The sequence below is a fragment of the Haliaeetus leucocephalus genome, unplaced genomic scaffold (genome assembly GCF_000737465.1).
Source record: "Haliaeetus leucocephalus isolate CR32 unplaced genomic scaffold, Haliaeetus_leucocephalus-4.0 Scaffold351, whole genome shotgun sequence".
NCBI lineage: Eukaryota > Metazoa > Chordata > Aves > Accipitriformes > Accipitridae > Haliaeetus > Haliaeetus leucocephalus.
Genome location: NW_010972787.1, coordinates 8,137,157 through 8,156,268, shown reverse-complemented (window position 1 = coordinate 8,156,268; position 19,112 = coordinate 8,137,157). Strand labels below are relative to the sequence as shown.

General features: G+C 38.1%; 1 protein-coding gene across 2 annotated transcripts in view; it reads right to left on the bottom strand.

Moving 5' to 3' along the window:
• The window catches only part of NBEA (neurobeachin), a 510,633-nt gene that overhangs the window by 162,676 nt on the left and 328,845 nt on the right, over positions 1-19,112 (bottom strand). For both annotated transcript variants that reach the window (XM_010572746.1, XM_010572747.1), the window contains one exon: positions 11,313-11,456. In XM_010572746.1, the coding sequence (XP_010571048.1) occupies positions 11,313-11,456 (144 nt within the window). The remainder of the gene's footprint in view (positions 1-11,312; positions 11,457-19,112) is intronic.

Below are 19,112 nucleotides of genomic sequence, written 5' to 3'. Positions count from 1 at the left end.
CCCCCCCCGGGTCCCGGGGGCGGCTGCCGGCCGCTCCCCGCGGACCTCGGGAGCGGCCCCGAGGGCATCGCCCTTCCAGCTCCGGGGGGAAAAGCCCAACCTGTGGCTGCTCCGCTTCACCGAACAGCCCTGGGGGGACACACGGGGGGACGGGCGGCTGGAGCGGGGCTCGGAGCATCCCTCGGCCGGGGCCGGCTCCTGGCTGCCCCTTCCCAGCGCCTCTGAAGCGGCCGCCGCGGCAGAGCCCTAACAAAGAAGTTCTGGCCTTAAAAAGCAGAGCAGGAGTCACTTCAGCTCCACAGGTCTTGTAATCGGTTCAGCTGGGGAGCTTTCCGCTTCGCCTGCGGTCGGCACATGTGATTTACATTTCTAAAACAAACGCTACCGCGCATATACTTTTTAAAATAATATTTTCTTTCCAAAAGTAAATGATTGGGGGATTAGAAGGTCCCAGTGAATAAAAGCAGAATGTAATCTCTCTCCTCCCCTCCGCTAATTTTTGTGAGACGGAGGCTTCGGTCCTTGTAGTTAGTTCTTGCCTCTGAGCACTTGTGTTTTTCAAGCTCAAGTACAGAAAGTCAACGCGAGTGAAAAGTTCTATCAGGTGAAAGAGTTTGCTGTCTGCTAAAGCAATGCCAGTAAAATTGCACCTCTGAAGGAAAGCGCCAAAGGAGGGGTGTTTTGAACTCGTTATTATTTCAAACGTTTTCCTAAACTATCATTTTTAACTGTAAGAGCTAAAGATGTGTTACATTTGTGAGCCTGAAAATTACACCGGAGGTGTATTTGCTAAGATGATCGCCCGTAATTACTCCTAAGCAGGCTAAGATACATGCTTTTATATGCTGAATTATGAAAACAAGCAATTTACCTGCTGCAGCCTTAGAATCTAACTTTTAGAATAATATTTTGGTGATTACTTATCAATGAAAAAATACTAGCTGGGACAAATACTTTGAAAATACATCCAATCGGCTAGACCAATTTAATTTTACAATCTACTGGTAATTATTCTGAAAAACAAGTCATGAATATTGTCATGTTTAATTTTTAGCTGACACTGTTTTAAAGGAATAAACATATCAATCTTTTTTTTCACCTACCGTTTAACATGGAAAATACAAAACAGATTAGCTGGAACTAATAAATTTACTATGTAAAATAGTTTGCATAAACTACAATTTGTAATTTGATATGATACTTAAACAAGAATTTTAAATATTAAGAATAATTATTAAAAATCACTCACAAGATACCTGAAATAAGACAACTGAAATTCCCTCAGCACTTTATAACTCTAAAGCCAAGTGTATCTGACATTGACTTGCATTTAAAATGACTACAAATCCTGATACTTGCAACAATTTATATGTAACACACACTCACACACACAAAACCTTCAGTTTCTTGTAATACAAATCACACAGCATACAAGCAGAAACAGGTATAGGCACCAGAAGCCTCTGGGAAACGCTCTGTAGTCAGAAAAATATTTCAACCAATTAGCGTGATTAATATAATACATGCACTGCCATGTAAATAACAAGTAAACGATGTAAGATTCCTAAAAAGCAAGTCACAGAATTTAGTCTTTCTTGTTCCTATTGTCGTCATAAATCCGATCCAAGCTACCCTCTAAAAAGACTTCTGCAGTAAATATATCGAACTTACATGAGGATGGTTGCCCCCAATTTGTTCTCCACTATAGCAGATACAGGGAGTAACTCCTTCACTCAAGCCAAGGCTGTTATAAGAATGTATATATACAGCTCGCTTTACATATCACTTTCAACAGTTTCAATAAAGAGAATAATTTGCACAACTTCTTGATTGCAAAACTCAGAATCTAAGTCTAAACGTGACTATAATCTTGTTGTTCTCCTCCGCCACTGAGTAACAACCCCAATTCCTTTCCCTGGTTTTCAGAGATATCTAAGCCTACTTTGTTGGCTTTTTGCTCTTGCACAATCATATGTTTCATATTGTGAGGGAGGGATTGATTTTTATTGTTTGTTTAAATGTCATTGCCGGTATGGATAGGCCCTGATATCCAAAATTTTCCCCACTTTTTCTCCCTTTCCCCCATAAAGCATGCAACACTACTACTAACATCAAAGATCAACTTCAATGGTCTTTTTCAACAACAATAACTAAACAATTACAGCAACTCAATTCTCTTAAGTGGTGCCATAACAGCAAACAAATGTGTTTGATTAAAAAGAAAATGTAAATAAAAATACTCTTACCTATTACAACTGTGAACAAAATAGTAAGAAAGAAATACATATTTTTGCTGAGATTGTGAAAATAGTTAAAGATAGTGTTGCTTAAGGAAAAAAAAAGTAATTTTCTCTTGAACATATACATACTTTCCATACATTTGAATGAAGTGACACATGCACCTCCACAGGTAAATTATTATTTGAATTCCATACCTTCCCAGTCACACTGAAAGAAAAATGAAAAATAGTACTTCTTCCTGAGGGAAAGCATGTTTCACAATATTCCTTGGAATAAGTATCTTTTTATATTGTTCAAATAGTGTGATAGAAAGCAACCACTTAACAGAACAGTTACAGAATATGCAGAGACAGGCTCAGTACTGTACCAAAGTCAATCTTACTAGGTATCTTCTCCCTGAAGGTCCCCTGGAACAACTAGCTTGGTGTCTAACCGCCTAAAGCAACTCCAAAAATCGACTTTTGCCCCCTTTTGCAGGTAAAGTCTGATTTGCTCTGTGGCACACATGAGAACCTCTGAACTGTGCTCGAGCAATGAGTGGCTTACATAGGTTTAGTGTTCTTCCAGGACGTGTTCAAGCACCAACCTGCCAGATGATCAGGTATTAATAATAATCAAGACTGCCCTTAATGATTTACAGCTGGCCAGAAACTTAAATGTTTGGGATAGGGACCTCACTACTGCAATGCATACATTTCCCACTTCGAAATTAGATTCATTCAGTGTGCTCTGCCTGAAGCTATACCTTGGAAGGACGGAGTAATTTAAGCTGGTTTAGAAACTAAGAACTGGATCGTTAAACAGTGCATCCAGATGTGAGTGTGCTACACTAACGCGCTATGATCTGCACTAGCTTCCTCCTCATTTTCAGGTAAAACTTAAGGTACTTTTTTCAACCTAGAAAACCTTAAGTGATGCTGAACATGCCTGTATAAGTGAGAGCTTTTCTCTCAGAGACAGTCACTATAGCTGTCTATTTAATCAAAAGGCAACAGAAAAAACACACCTTAGAAAAGCATACATAATGTCGGAAGAAGAAAGGAGAAAGCAGAGAGAGCATCCCGCTATAGCAGTATACCACTGAAACGGGCACTCGCTGGAAATGAGTCAGGAACACGAGGGATCAAATCCCAGTTGCCAGTCTGAGTGAACCAGACTTGACAGGTATCTTATACAGCCCAGCCTGTGTACCTTGTCATGCCAATAGAGCTCAATTGATTAGAAGTGAAAGATGTGAGCCCTCAGCTTTCAGTTCTTCTAGTTTCCATTCTGGAAAAGCTCTTCACGATAAACTGTAAGCCTTCTACGTCCTGAGACCATAGTGAAAAGAAGTGTTATGGTCAGATAGCTTGTGATATTTTAAAGTTCACTTATTTGGTTAGCTACTCCTATATGTGTGGGGGAAGCAAGAAGTAAGTTGTTGAATCAGTATATACCTTCCTAGGTATATTTGGAAGAATCATCTAAGGAGCAATAGTTGTAACTTCAACATTTTCTGAAAATAAAAAAGTATCTCTAAACACCACCACAACCAATAGAGAGCGTTTTCTAGTGTAACTGTGTCTACTGGTCGATTGTATATTTTGCTCTCCCACAGTTGGGAAACTTCTGAAGACACAAAGATTCTCTGGTACCTAATAAAAGCAGAATCGATGTGTCAGGCTCTGTCATGTAGGCTTTTTTCCTTAACAACCTGATTTCATTGCAGGAATTTTATTGCTTCTGAAATCCTTACTCCTGTGTTAAAGTTTGCTCAAAATGGCTTCCAGGTTCAGAAGTTACAAAGATAGAGGCTGACAGAGGATGCTCACATAAACCTTGTTTCTTTAGAAAGCCAAGCTAAAAGCATTTGTGTAACAGGCTACCAGTGAGGACTCTCCAGATGCGCTGGATGAGGCTGCCTCTTGCACAATTTCTGGCTAGCGAAACCAAGACTAACCAAACTGTCTTCTTGATTGATTTTTTTAGCTTGCTTCCATAACACCAGTGGAAAAAAAAAAAAAAAAGGCAAAAATCCTGTCCATAGGTCAATGAAAGTGCTTAGTTTAAACATAGGTACTGTTAATACAGTTCTGGATACATTCCTACCTCTGATCTATGTAGGTCTGTCCCTATCCGTTCTTATGAAGATTACAGGGATTTTTATATGGAAACCAATTGCATAGTGAAGATGAAATAAGGTGCCGAACGGCGGAGTCTGGCTCCTTATGTCTAGGCCTGTCTTTCTGCAGTCTCTCTCCTATATATCAGGTAGCTCATCAGCTTGACCTTTGATAAGCTAACCAGTTCCATCCAGGGTGTGTGTGGTACCTTGGGACAAGAGAGAAACTACAGACCTATGCCCTAGGCAAGCGTGCAGTTGTAGAGTCCACTGTAGTCTAACTTCGCAGCCTTAGAAATTTCAAATAAAAAGAGTTTTGCAAGTTATGGAAAAAAAATAAAAATTAAATAGACTGGTATGAGTGGACAGGAGAGCACATGAAGCATTCTCAGAGCCATTCATAAATACAAACCAACAAAGTTTGAATTGATTTAATTTTAAAGCTTGGAAAGCAGGAAATACGGCTGTCACTTTAAAAGCTGAAGATGCTCAGACTTAGAGCGGGGTGTAATAAGGTACAAAGTGAAGAGCTCTTCAAAGCTGTGCTTAGGAGCACTATCATATGTGACTGACAACCACCTTATAAAATATTAAGCTATTTTGGATAGTAATGTGGAAAAAATGGTTAGAATAAACACTGAGATGTCTAAAAATAGTATGTTATAGAAACTGCGGGGCTTTTTTTTGTTTTCAATGTGAAAGCCAACTACATATCAAAAGTATAACTGTTTTCAGTTTATGCCTGAATCTATAGTCTAAATTAAAGTCATACAAATATGTTTTTCTTTTTTATACTAAGACTTGAGGATCAAAATCTGAATATATAATAAGCAGAAACTATGGAAATCTGGCTGAATTAAATTTCCATGTTTGGAAGTACAAGTCTCGTGTGGTTACGTGTCTACCATAAAAAGGGAAAAAGAATCACTCTTCTTCCACATTCCTGTCCTTTACCCAAGCAAGCAACACCCCCCCCCCCCCCCCCCGAAATTCCTATCTCGAATGCTAATTTGCAAGAAAAATGGAGTTTGAGGGGAGAAAACTACTTGGTGGCACATGCTGTATTCAGTGAATAGTTTCCATTGAGAAGCTTGAAAAACTAGGAGAAATATTAAGACTTTTTTTGGTGTTTTCTAATGAAACTTTGATATTTGTTATTTAACTGACACATTTGCGTGTATGCTTATACATACATCCTTTCTTAAAGTAAAAAGCATAAAACATGGGAAGGCTTAAGGTACCTTAGCCACCTCCAGAGCGAGAGAAAACCAGAGTGAGAGAAAGAGCGTGTAAGAGAGAGGAGAGAGAGAGAAAACGGGTGAAAAAGAATGAGAATTAACTACTGCCTCTGACTCTGGAAGCCTCAGAGGTGCAAGCTGTTGGAGGCTGAGAGAGAATTATTAGGAAGCATCACGGCACACTTGTTGCAGTCCTTCCTGGGCTTCCCCTCTGGTTGCTGGTTCTGCCCCCCCCGGCCCATCACGGCCCATCAGAGCCACTGGTGTGTGGAGGAGGAGGAGGAGAGGCCGCGATGGCCAGCAGGGCTCTGCCAGCCTCGCAGGAGAGGACACACCGGGGAGGGAGGAGAAGGGCTGGAGAGGGACGGTGAGACTACCCTTGGAACCACTGCCACGCTTTGCTCTCCAGGAGCGGCGAGGGATGAGGATGATTCCTCTCCTCCAAAACCTCCTGGGTAGGCTGTGGTTGCTGCTGGACACAATATAATGTGCTATTTGGGCCTTTCTTTCATCCCATTACTCTGACAGCAGATAACCTAGCAAAACTTTCTCTGGTTGGCCCCCCCAAAATGATGGGTTTTTTTGCCTGAAAAATCTAATAATTTGAAAATCTGCCTTCTCAGTAGAGGCCCATGTTATTGTTCTTTTCTTTCATTAAGACAATCTACTGTTTGTCTAACTCCATTAACAAAAACAATAGAAATGATCCTACATTCCTTAAAATCATTTTGAGATGGCAACAGAAGAAAAAACAAGAAAATATGCCCTCCATTACTCCTTAAGAATAGGTAAGAAAAAGTCACAAACAGCTTTGCTTACCAGAGATTATCTACACTGGTCAACTCTTGTGAAGAAAATGCAGTGTCAGATTTTGGCCATAAGAAATGTTACTGCAACTAAATACGTGTATGTACAAATATTAAACGCGTATTATATATATAAAGATGAATCGATCGTATTTAAGTTTTCCATCCCAAATACTTATTTTGTGAGCTTTTTGTGGCTTTAGATGCCATTCCTTGGTGTGTTAGTGTTTTTATTACTGCATCTGTCCCTGTGCAAGGCTTCAAAATAATTTCAGAAATGTAAATGAGTCCTTTGTTAGAACCAGGAATAGAAAATTTCCCTAAGGGCTAAATGATTTACTTTTTTTTTAGGTACTGCTATACAATTTTAACAGTAACTCTATGTAGTAGAACTTTTGGCACTATTCCAATTTCCTCTAATGACAGCGTCAAATATTTTTTCAATTGGAAATTGCTCAAAATCATGATGTCTCCTGTCAGTTTATCCAAAAGAAGACAAAAGGCTTATTTTGCATAGGCCACAAAACAGATGTTGATAATGTTTGGTTACCACCAGTCTTGTCTGGACTTCAAACAGATGACCTGGAAGTGAAAGGTCTTATATCTCATTAATAATACTACAAGCTGTCAAATCCTCATGACCTAGTGTGTTCCTTAACACAGGGCAGTAAGTCAATACACTCAGCACACTACCAAGAAGTCTGGACAGCGGGCTTAGCACATTTAGTCCTCAAGCCAATGTGGACGAGCTACCCATGCTGGCTTGGCTGGAAGACCAGCTCTTGTTTAGCAGTGGTAATGCTGCTTTCTAGAAATATTCCTACCCTGAGGTTCAGAGTTGCTGGAAGTCAGGGCAGTGTGGGGATGCTGCGTCCCACTCAGACCCTCCTGGCACATCTGCATTGTGGGGGGTTTCCTTCCACCTAGAGACTGACGGCCAAGAAGAAGGGAAGATTCTGCAGCGAAGGTTAAGATACATTAAGACTAAGATGCATTAAAGGCAGTTAGGGGCTTTCCTTGGGTTTATTGGACGAGTTGCTCAATCTTCTCATATAATGGAGCGAATAATATGTATTTATTCTTGCAAGCCTGTTGTGAGGCTGTAATTCACCACGGCTTACGAGGAAGTCAGATTCTAAGTTGATTGAGCCCATGCAAGTAACCAGACAGATGCCTGCCAAAGCCTTTTGTCTTCCTAAAATATCCCAGAGCCTCATATCCTCCTATCTTTATTTCCTTTTTTCTTTCTAGAAACTACTCTTTAGAGAGTAGCAAAAGACTTTGTCAAGGATACTTTGTCTGACTGGGGTCTATTGGCTGTTGCCACCAGCCATATGACAAAACAGATGAAATGTGCTCCAGTTACAGAACACGTATCTTTCAAAAATGTCATTAAGGCTAAATTCTGCTCTCGGATGCACACAGACAGTTCTCAGCAAGTCAACTGCAACTTCACAACAAAGAGAAGAGAACGTACTTCTAAAATGTAAAATTCATAAAACCTGAGTAGTTCAACATTCATTCTGGTTTTGGTTTTTGTCTTTTTTTTTTTTAATGACCTATTTTAGTGCAAGATCAGCACTTAAAAAAAAAGTTTGGGGAAAGAATATTAATTATATATTAAAACATATTTCCTTTTGAGAATGCCAGCTTATGATATTAGAATACATCCACATATTTTTCATTTTGAAAAAAATCACCTACTAAGCAGAAGACAAACTGTTAGCAAATTTGTACTCTCAGGCTCTTAAGAGAAAAGGTAAGTACTTAAAAGCCCTATTGCAGTATTAGAAAATAGAAAAGGAAAAGTAGAAGTGTTAGTAATATCAGCTCACTACAGTGGATTTGATTGTATTACCCACAGATTCACAATATATTAGAAAACTGTTAAAATTGACTGGGCTATCTCAATCATTAGTTCTAACAGAGATGTCACTTGCCTCTTGAAGTGAACAGTCTGGGAAGAAAAGGAGCTAAAACTGAAACAGAAAAAAGTAAAATATTTTAACATGTAAATGCTAAAACAAGAACATCTTTTGATAACTCATACTGTAAGACAGTTAAAATACTGCTTTAGTTAAAAATCTTGATGCAAACTTAGAAGTCATAATTCTAAGACCATAATAACATGGAATCTGATTTTAATATTTTATTAAAATGCTACTTAATATAATGAAATCTGACGAACTGCCATTGCAACATATGGAATACTAGGATTATACAATAAAAATATTCAGACTATAATTATTTAAAAATTCTCCATCCCATATGTAATTTATCAAAGTGAACTTTACATTGATTTGTGCCACATGGTTGATGAAAAACTATAAAGAGTCTCTGGAACAAAAGGTATGTACAGATAACTTTGTAAGAACAGTCCCAATCTGTTTCAAACTTTCTTTTTTTTTTTTCCAGTTTAACTTCACAAATCAAAATACTGTGATATTTATATTCTCTTAGTTAAAAGTTTTCTAAAATCTAAGGTCTCATCTTTTTAAAAGGTGCCTTAGTTTCATGGAATACACAATGTTAACTTGTTTTAGTTAAATGTGGAGAATCTTAAATCAATTTAAACCTGGTTTATAACGATTTTGTTTAATTCCTATCCCTTACTGAGGCAATCCAAATCGTTGTAAACCAGGTTTAAATTGAATTAAGCTTTAAAGTTAAATTGAAGGTATATCTGAATATAGAAATCCCTATGTGTCATTCCACTCCGAACAGTAACTAGCTATAAATGATGCTGTGATTCCTTGCCTACTGCTTTTCTTGATTTCAGTTATTGGACTCAAGTTTCAGAGTCACATTGTATATACTCAAAACTGTGGAAAACAGTGACATTGTTATATGCAAAATCATGCGGCGAACCAGAGGGTACGGAGGGATTCAGGTTTTTTTCACCGATGGGTAAAATTTACAGAAGACACATATGATACCGTGTGTAACCATTAACTTTCAAAATCCTTTCAGCTCCAAAAACGAGCAAGACTCGAGTAGCAAAGGCTGCAGTTAATCTAATAGTAAAAATGAGGTAGTGGAATGTGGGTTCTTTTTGAGAAATTCACAGTTTTTGGTACACATACAGCACCATTGTCGCATCACCTCACCACACTCGGAGGCGCCTTGCTCGCCCTGTTAGTGTTGATAGGGAACACAAAAGATAATTTCTGACAGTGTTAGGACACACATCCTGCCAATATTTGAAAAGTTAATTTGTTTTGATTTCTATAATTTCTGTTTTTCTAATATTGACAATATCTCCCAACTTCTACAAACTGTAAAAGCAAAGGACTGGAATTACTGTGCCATGCCCTGAAGGAGCAGGGGATGTCCTGCCTGTAGTCATCTCTAGTAAAAGGGTACATGGCACATTGATACTTAAGGACACATTGAAATGCCAGGTTTTTGCAGAGGGATGCAGCTATAGGGATTGTACTGCATCGGTGTGTTTGAACACAATGGCAGTGTTGGGGCATATATAAGAACTTCACAGCTGACTATGAGATTTCCCAGACTGGGCAAGAATTTTTCATGTCCACTTTGCAGTTCTAATCAATATTTCAATGTAAATGCATATTGCAGCCTTTAAACTATAGCTACTGTATGCATATTTAGTTGGAAGCACTGTTCTTAGCTATAAGAACTTAGCCAAAGTGGTACCGAGTTTTCCTTCTACAGGAGAAAGGGACATTGATCAAATTATCCCACTAATGGTCCTGCTTGACGCACTATTTTATTGACTTAAGACAACAGTGTCTCAGCAATGGTTAGCTGCAGGTTGAGAAAGCAAGCAGGCTGACTTATTAACTGTGATAATTATATACTGAAGGTTGCTCCCAAATAAAAGCATTTACCTCCCTCCTCTGCTCTGCTCTAGTTTCAAAGTATGAGACCAACTAACTTCCATGTAGGCATTTTTTGCTTTTTTAATTTGATTGTTTATTTTTTGTTTTGCCTTGTTTTGTTTTTTTTTACCATCCATTTACAGTCTTATCTTTGCTACAAATTTTGACTATGGCATCAGAAGAGAGTGCAGGAGCAAAGATAACTATTTTAGAAATTCAATTATGCAGAAAAAATCCTGAGACATTACAAAACTTCCCCTTAGTGGAGCAGTTTAATAAACTTATTCCTAAGTAAATTAACCTAAAAGATTTCATACTGCATTTCACAGTTCTCACATTTTTGTCTCGCCTGAGAGGAGCGTGCATTTTCAACTTTCAACGTGCCTTTCTCCCCAGACTACTTCCCCAGGAGAGGTAGCATTGCCTCAAGACAGAGCTGTAGCAGAACCTGCTAGAAGACGGATAAAACTGAGACCTCACTGCATCCCTTCGCCCAGGGAGAAAGGACCAGAGGGGTTCTCTCATGGACATATTTCCAGAGGACTCATTCCCAGCCCGTACGCAACTTTTTCCCTCGCTGTGACGGATGGGTTGAGGGAACTGCGGCCCCCCCTAACTCCATCCCCGAGAGGAGCGGGTACCAGCCGGAGCGCAGGTCCCTCGTCACGAGCCGCGTGGTGCTCGGGATCGGGTCGGGAACGTGCACAACCGCGCTCCGACACTCAAAACCTGGAGTTGTGGAATCAGGCCACGTTTCCATTTTAACAACAGCAACAGGAAATGTTCCAAAGTAGTTTTACAGAATTTCCAATGCCTCGCAGGCAGTAATAAAAGCCCTTGAGGTACTGATGTTTCTCACATCCCTGCCGAAAGGCTGTGCGGTGGGCACGTGCTTTGTAATCGTTCCCCTAGTTCATGGAAGTAGGACATCATATTAAATCTAGAACACAGAGAATCTGTTTGTACTGTAATTGTATGCTTAGCTGTCAATATGAAGACACTAACCACAAAGGTTAAGGAACTAACAAGTTTAAAAGAGCCTTTCGGCTCATATCTTAGTTGTAAGGAAAAGTATAATTACCTGCCAGGTTGTCAATCTCTTTCTCTTGGAGCAGGCTAACAGCATCATCATCTCCTTCCAGCATAAGCTCTGTTTCTGCATTCTGATTTACCACAGCTTGACTTCGGAAAGTTTTCTTCGACTTCACTACATCCTCTTCGGTGCCTAAAAAAGTTACAAATGTCGCGAAGTTAACTTAATAGTATTTTAAATATAAACCAAAACCAGTCAAGTAGTAACAAAATACAGTGTAAATCAAGTTTATCAAAAAAAGGAAGGAACATTTTCCAAAACTTTATCAAGGTTTACAAAATATGCAGCCTTATTCTGTCTTTCAAAATATATCTTGAATAAAATTCAAACTGTTTCACAAAGACTCTCCTGCTTTTAATAATTGCTATGTACTTTATGTTCAATGTTGTTCCATTAGTTTTGCACCTGCAATAAATTCAGCAGGAGTTTCTCTTGGATTGCGGGTGTCCTGACTCTGACTGACCTCTGAGAGCTCAAACCACCTACTCTAAAAAAAGGAGTTGCTTGCAGGAATTCAAAATCTGTCATGATTTTCATCTTAGAGATAGGAGGGACAGGATGGTGAAGGAGGAGGTTGGTTATCTCAATATACGGTAACAACAAGGTAGGCTATGCCGAGATTCAGAAAAGACCGAAAAAAGACAAGCGCAGTGAGGGAACTTTGCTGTGCATCTGTGTGTGTGTTTTTAAGGAGCACAATAAAAATGTCAGTGCATGGACACGTGCCAATCACCTCGAATGTCTTCACAGGTAAGTCTTACCCTTTCTTCTTGCCTACAGCTGATGACTTCTATCCGGACTGCCAGCTCCTTATGGCAGAAGATGTACTATCTTACGTCTTGGGAAGGTCCTACTAGCGCTTGCCAGAGTTTATTCACATGATGTAAAAAATTAAGCATAGTGTGGTCAAATGATAGAATCGTAAGTAGCTTTCATAATATAAATAGCTTTCATGTTATTGTTGTGACATCCACATGGTGTTTTTTTCTTAGCTGGGGAGAGGTCATTAGCTTTATTTTCAGTACTACATACTCATAGTAGCCTTAGGCAAGAAAGCTTCTGTTTTTTTCCTAAACAGAAAACCCTGCATCCTCACCTTGGACCATACAAGATCTGGCCATCTCCAGTTCTGCCAACCAAGAAATAAAACCCAAACGTATTCTCTCCTTTCTGTTTGATAATTTGGAAATTTGCTTCCTACTAAGCTACAGAACAATGGGTAAAATCTGAGAAAAACCAGGCACGTGCGGATTTTGTCTTCTACAATGCCTGAACTGAGCAACCTGCTCTAGCGGAAGGTGTCCCTGCCCATGGCAGGGGGTTGGAGCTAGGTGGTCTTTAAGGTCCCTTCCAACCCAAACCATTCTGTGATTCTATGATTCTAACTTAAACATGATGAATACTATTATGACAGATGTAAGATGATGAGGTAAAGGCCAGTAAGACTCATGGCCTCATATTAATACAGGACAATTAAGAGGAATACAGTAAGCTGATAGGTTAGTGAAGATAGATGCAGAGTATGGAACTGATGTGTCAGGCAGTTTTGTTATTACAAACTGTAGGGAAGGTGTTATGGTTTTATCTCCTACTCTTATATGAGTCTTTTAATTAGTTTGTGCACAGGAGAGTCACACCATGGAAGTAAAAATGCTGGAGATGTATTTTTCTGTGAGTGTATTTATTTACTCTGTTTGAAGACCACTCTTAGCGTGCCACTTGATATCGGACTCCACCACAGGCAGGGACAACCTCATGTTTTACATTGCCTAATATTAACCTTTTGGATACTATCGCTAATATCCCAATTGCTATTTCTGAAAATCCAGAGCAGGTAAAGACAAACAAGTAAGCAAAACCCCATTTTTTTTCAGCATGCCCAAAATTAAGGACAGCATCTCTAGTCTTTCTGTTTGTTGTTGTCTCCACTAGGACCATACTGATACTGACAGCAATTAAGACAATACCAACGCCGATACATATCAAAACACTGTGTTGTGCTGTGTTCAGTTATTAGGCTGTGATCATTACCTCACTTGCATAGGTTACTGCTTATTACAACTAACTGTAATTATTCACCCAATTTAAAATTGAATCAAGTAACTAATGGTTGGAAAAGTTTTAAGTATTTTGCCCAAGTTTTCGTTTTTTTTTTTGGTTTGTTTTTTTTTTTTTTTTTTTCCCCTCTAATTCACAAAAAGGAGGAAGAATTGTAGGAGTTTGGAAAAATGCAAAGGAGTAATGTGCTGTAACAGACCTTGAGTTTTATCACATCAGAACTGTCCTGAGTATTTAATTGCTGGATCAGGATCCTGTTACACTTGTGTTTACTGCAAGGGAGTTTAGCATCATTTGACACAAGTAATAGCTCCTGCTGTGAAGCATTTGACACTAAAGGAGACCGTGCCTGAGATGAACTAACACGATGGAGGAAGGAAGCATGAAAATACTCTTCTCCTCCTTTTTGGTAGTTCTAGTGTTACGAAAGTTTCTGGCTTTATAAAATGTGATAATCTTCAAATGAATTACTTCAAAAGTACCAATCTGGAGTAATCATAGAGTCAACCATTTCTGTAGTAACTGATTAGATTAGTAACAGTCCTTTAAAATTATTTATGCATGAAGATATATTTTTAAAGTTGCAATAAAAAAGTTCCAAGCCCCCAATTATTACTAACACTTAAAACGCATCAGAAGAACCTGAAATTTATTGTATTATTTTAAATCCCTCGTGATGAGGGTTCCAGTTACCAGATTACAGAAATATTGCCAGACACCAATGTAAGAAACATGGTAGAGTAGAAGGCATTAAATTAGTTTGGCAAATTTGGAGCTTAGCAACAAGATGAATGTTTCTAAAATCCATTCTGGTTTATAATATTAAACATACATTTATCTAAAAGAAATATAGTAAGTGGCGCTTCTTTGTCTTGATGGAAAAAAGCTCTGGTTTGGCTGTTGTTTAAATTTATCACTTTGCTGAGTGCACCTCAGTTTTGCTGTACTGTACCAAACATTTATCTAAATGAAAGTGTACGAGACCCAGAGTTGCCCTTCAATCACTATATCCTTTATGAATTAGAGTTCCATTTATCAAAATTACAGCAAGAAGAGTAAGGTCTCACAGGGCTGTCTCATTACAAGGCTTGTAAACACTGTCCTTACAAAGAAATGGTTTAACACCTAACAAATCAAAAACTGATTGGGAATAGAATTTATTTGAGATCATCTATCTTCGGAAGACGTGCTGTACTGAGTGCACTTCGTGGCCTTTCTACCCATTCATCAAGAAATTAACAAGCGAATACCACAGACCACCAGATCTCCTTGGATCCTGAAACGTGAAATATGTTCAAAACAGATCTGTCACAGATGTTCTATTTTTATATTTCAAGACGACTTCAAAAAGGTTTTAAAATAAGAGAACCTCTCCAAATAAGAGTATGAAGAAAAACAACTTGTCTCTTTAAAACTAGACAACAAACTGAATAAAAAATTATATGACACAAAACTATGTCTAGTATTGTTAACAATGATATAAAAAGGAGAGCTGAATAAATGAATACTTGATATTTCAGCGTGTTTGAAAAAAATCAAAACTCAAATTATTTTTTCCAAAGCCCCAGCAAAATTACTATGAAATGAAATCCACTTCCAGATATTTCCTTTAAAACCCTTTTTAGGATACAAGGAGTTTGCATTTTAAAGACACAGTACGGAACTGTATTAATGTCAGTTCCTAAGTCTAATTAGAAAATGTTTCAAATCCATTAAAATAGGAAAAAAATAAAATTAAACTAGAGATAATTTCAAGAAAGCAACATTTTGACATTGGGGTGCACAGAACTGGAACTGGCAGATGCTATCAGTTCTTGTCCTTATCAAGGTCCTTCTCAAGGCATATTTTTCTAGACTGGGATTTGGAAAGAAGCCTTGCAATAAGCAGCTAAATATTTCTTAAAAGTACATTTTGCAAAGAAGTTAAAGGAAATAAGTCATGCAGCTGGCACTGAAGTCCAGCTGAAGTTGGCGCCTTAATTTCTTGAAACTTGAAGGCTCTATCTTAAAGATTTTCAAGAGAATGTATGTATAAGCCTAGATAAGCTATTAAAAAAAAATCTCTCTTTTGTTACACCTGTTTCCATCTTGATAATTTTTTGAATGTGCATGTTAAAAACTGGCTTCCTACAGTAGCTTCAGGGTAACTGAAAAGAGCTTGTCTTTAAAAGAAATTAAAGAAACCAACCACCACTCCTCTACAACCCCCCAACTTCCATGAAAAGGTGTGTGGTTTATATGTCTGAAAGATTATATTAGCTGCACAGTAAACTTGTATAGTATTGCCAAGAATTTACTAATCTCTCTTCCAGTAGCATTACTCTTCCTTAAACAGAAATTACTAAGCAGACAAAAAAGCCCCATACCAAAGCCCCACAAAACCCTAATAATTTCCCAAGAACAGGAGAATTTCATGTTATTTCGCAGCTACAGCCTCTAGAAGTATTTAATACAGGCAATATTTAAACAATTGGGGAGGGCAGGGTATTGTTATTGTAACATCTGAATTTCTGCCTCTCTATTTTCAATTAATAAAGTCCCTGTTGGGTTCTGTAGGTCACAACAGGTTCTAGGGATGCAACCTAAATTTCAAAGACACTGTAAGTGTCCAGACCCACAAAACCTGTCCCTAAATAAAATTTTTAAATTAGCAGTACAAACATAACATATTGTTGATTACATTCATGTTTATGTACACTTATTTTATTAGGCATTACACTAATTACTATGATTTAGTTGAACACAGGATGAGAGTTTCCCGTTCTCTTTTTACTTCTATGCATTCATTATACATTCAAATAGAGTGTTTTAAATTTTTTCTCTCCATATTTAGTATAAAATGAGGTTAAAAATATGGTTAATTTTAAGGAAAGTTTGCTTGGTAATGCTGTAACCAAGAAAAGGAGACTACTGCTTCTTATAAAGTTGTTTCCATAGTTCAACGAATTACCGATAAGGCAATTTATGCAGTGAGTGCTCTTTGATCTTTGAAGAGAGATGGCAGAATGGAAAGTTAACCTCATTTTAATGTTACCTAAATATACTGACAGGAAATTCTAATGTTTCCAAACATCTGGAAATCTGCTTCATGGGATGGTGTTTTTCTTTTCTTTAAGAAACCTTTTTCATATATTGTCTTTTACGGTTTTATGTGGCTTCTAAAGGAGCATTTTGACATAAGTAAAGTCTGTTCTCTTTACAGTAAAATGCTGCATTTAATTAAAAACTCCCTTTTATAGCAGCTGAAGTACAATTTTTGTGAAGCTTAGCTCTCCTCAGAAACTTTTAAGGGTAAAGTTGCTTTTTCCTCTTTACAGATCACTGCTATGTACTGCTCTGTAGAACGCTGGTTTTGCTGCAGAATTTTAATCGCGTAAGGTGGTCTTTAATATTTTAGTAAATAAAGGACTTCAGAATTAGTTCCTCACAAGAGGCTACCTGACAGGTCACGATGTGAACCATGAAATTATATCACAGGTAAAATATAATTTATCAACAGAGCTCGAAAGAACTAAGCTTTTTCTTGGGAGAGGTTTTTTTGTTTATTGTACAAACTAACTTTTATAGGAAGAGCCAAGCTCACACGCGCACAGAATTAAAATGCAACACTACGGTCTACCTTCTTTGTAGATAAGCTTCCTGCTTTATATATTCTAACAGTTCAACCCCCCGCTTTCATTGCTAATCTTCGCTAACTTGATTAGGCACCGGGACCCTTGCAGCGCTCACAATTATGGAGAGCAGCTGCTTGGGAGTCTGTAAACTGACCTCTGCAAAACCCAGGAAGATTAAATCACCGACGTGGTGACCACTCCAGCCCAGCCTAACGTCTTTTGGCGCGGCCGCAGAGCCAGCCCTCCGTGGGAAACGCGCGCCGCGCAGCCTTGGGTCTGCTCCAGAGCGGCAGAGCCATGCTGGCATATCGCGACGGACCGTCCCCACCTGTGTCTGCTGGAGCTGTTATTGAAATCGCAATGTGTTTCTGGAAGGGGCAGCTTTGACTGGCATATCATTTAGTTTCCCCAGAGAATCGGAGAAGTGACTGTTATTAAAGGAAGGCTGGTTTTAATAGATTTAATAAAAGCCAGAGGCATCTAAATCATATTTTCATTATTAAGGATCTTTGAAGAAATGAGGAAATCGTGTAGAAATTAAAAATTGCATACATTTGTATTGGAAATTACTTCCACCAAAACCAAATCACATTTTTGCTTTCTGTAATAGATAATTACCTGAAAATTTAATCATAGACATTCCACACATTTTTCTCCGATTTTTATACCTAATATCTGACCAAATGATCTTCTTCATGCGAGTCATTTGTAAATAAATACTTTACTGTTGTATACGTTTTCCTCTTAAAAATTCTCAGATGTTCTGCATTGTAAAAATGAGACTGATGCAAACTATGCCAATGAGGAGACTCAGAATATGAGCAAGGCCAAAATGAACACGCTTCTCAGGTGAAGTTGAGGGCTTTTTAAATAGTAAATACTTGTGGTTAAAGTCAAAGTGTTGTATATTAATATAAAAGGTCCTATATAAAAATAAAGGTGGAGTTACCATGTTGGGCACTTGGGTTTTTTTTAGTTTACGGATGGGAAAACTGAGATTCAGAGTGGTTACGAAATGAATTTTTAGAAGTCGTCAATATTATCATTACACGTTATCTGAGATTCCAGGTGTTCTGAGGATATGAGAAAGGGTCCTGCACTGATACAGCACCGACCACGACCAGCCAGCGGGTGACAGAGTCGGATCTGCCCGGTCCAGCCAATGTTACGAGGCATTTTGGGCTCCTGAATGGCAGCCTCCATTCTGACTGGAACCAAAAGCAGCCCTTCAAATGGGAACTTAAAACAGTCAAATGTTTATATTTGGATTAAGATGTAGTTTGCCACTGTAACTTGTACACACAAGAATGGATTCATATTTCATGACTGATGACCTTTACAAATCCCTGTCAGTTTGAAATGCAGCCTCGCGGTGTACACTGTAGTTTGATAAATTGCAGAAAGAAACCAGATTCTCTGATATGCTGTGGATCACTTAAACAGGCAAAGATGATACACAAGAAAAATAATTAAGAGCAATAAAATTTTCCTAACTGTCTTTCCAGCCATTTTACAGAAGTACAGTAATAGCTGAGAGGAAAATAACTACATCACACCAACAGTTATTGCTCAGTGGAAAGGACATCAAGGACACTTGCAAGTAAGAGAATTGGATCAATATTAACGCGATTTTCATTTCATGCTTCCCCAACTCCAGTAAGCTGACAATATACTCTGATTATGTGAACTGCCTCTGAGTAACATAGAAAAGGTTATTAGAGCAAGAGGTGGAAATGGAATGCACTTTTTATATTGACAGGTCTGCTAATAGAGTGTACTGATTTTCAAAGCCATGCAACGCATTTTCACAATTTGGTTTTGACAGCAAAAAGGAATTTCATTTATCCTTAATTCAAAATATTCACATGTAAGCAAAGGTTTCTTAAGACAGGCCACTGAAGAGGGTAATCAAACTGTTTCAACAGAAAAATGTAATTAATAAGGTAAAAAGCAAAAAGTGATTGAATTTAAATATGTATGACATGATAATGAAATAATGAAATAAATCTGCTAAACAAGGGATTCTATGCTTCTGAAATAGTATCTGATAAAATGTTTTTAAGATAACATATAAGTGAAAAATATGTCATGTCTTAACATTCAGCTCTGGATTATG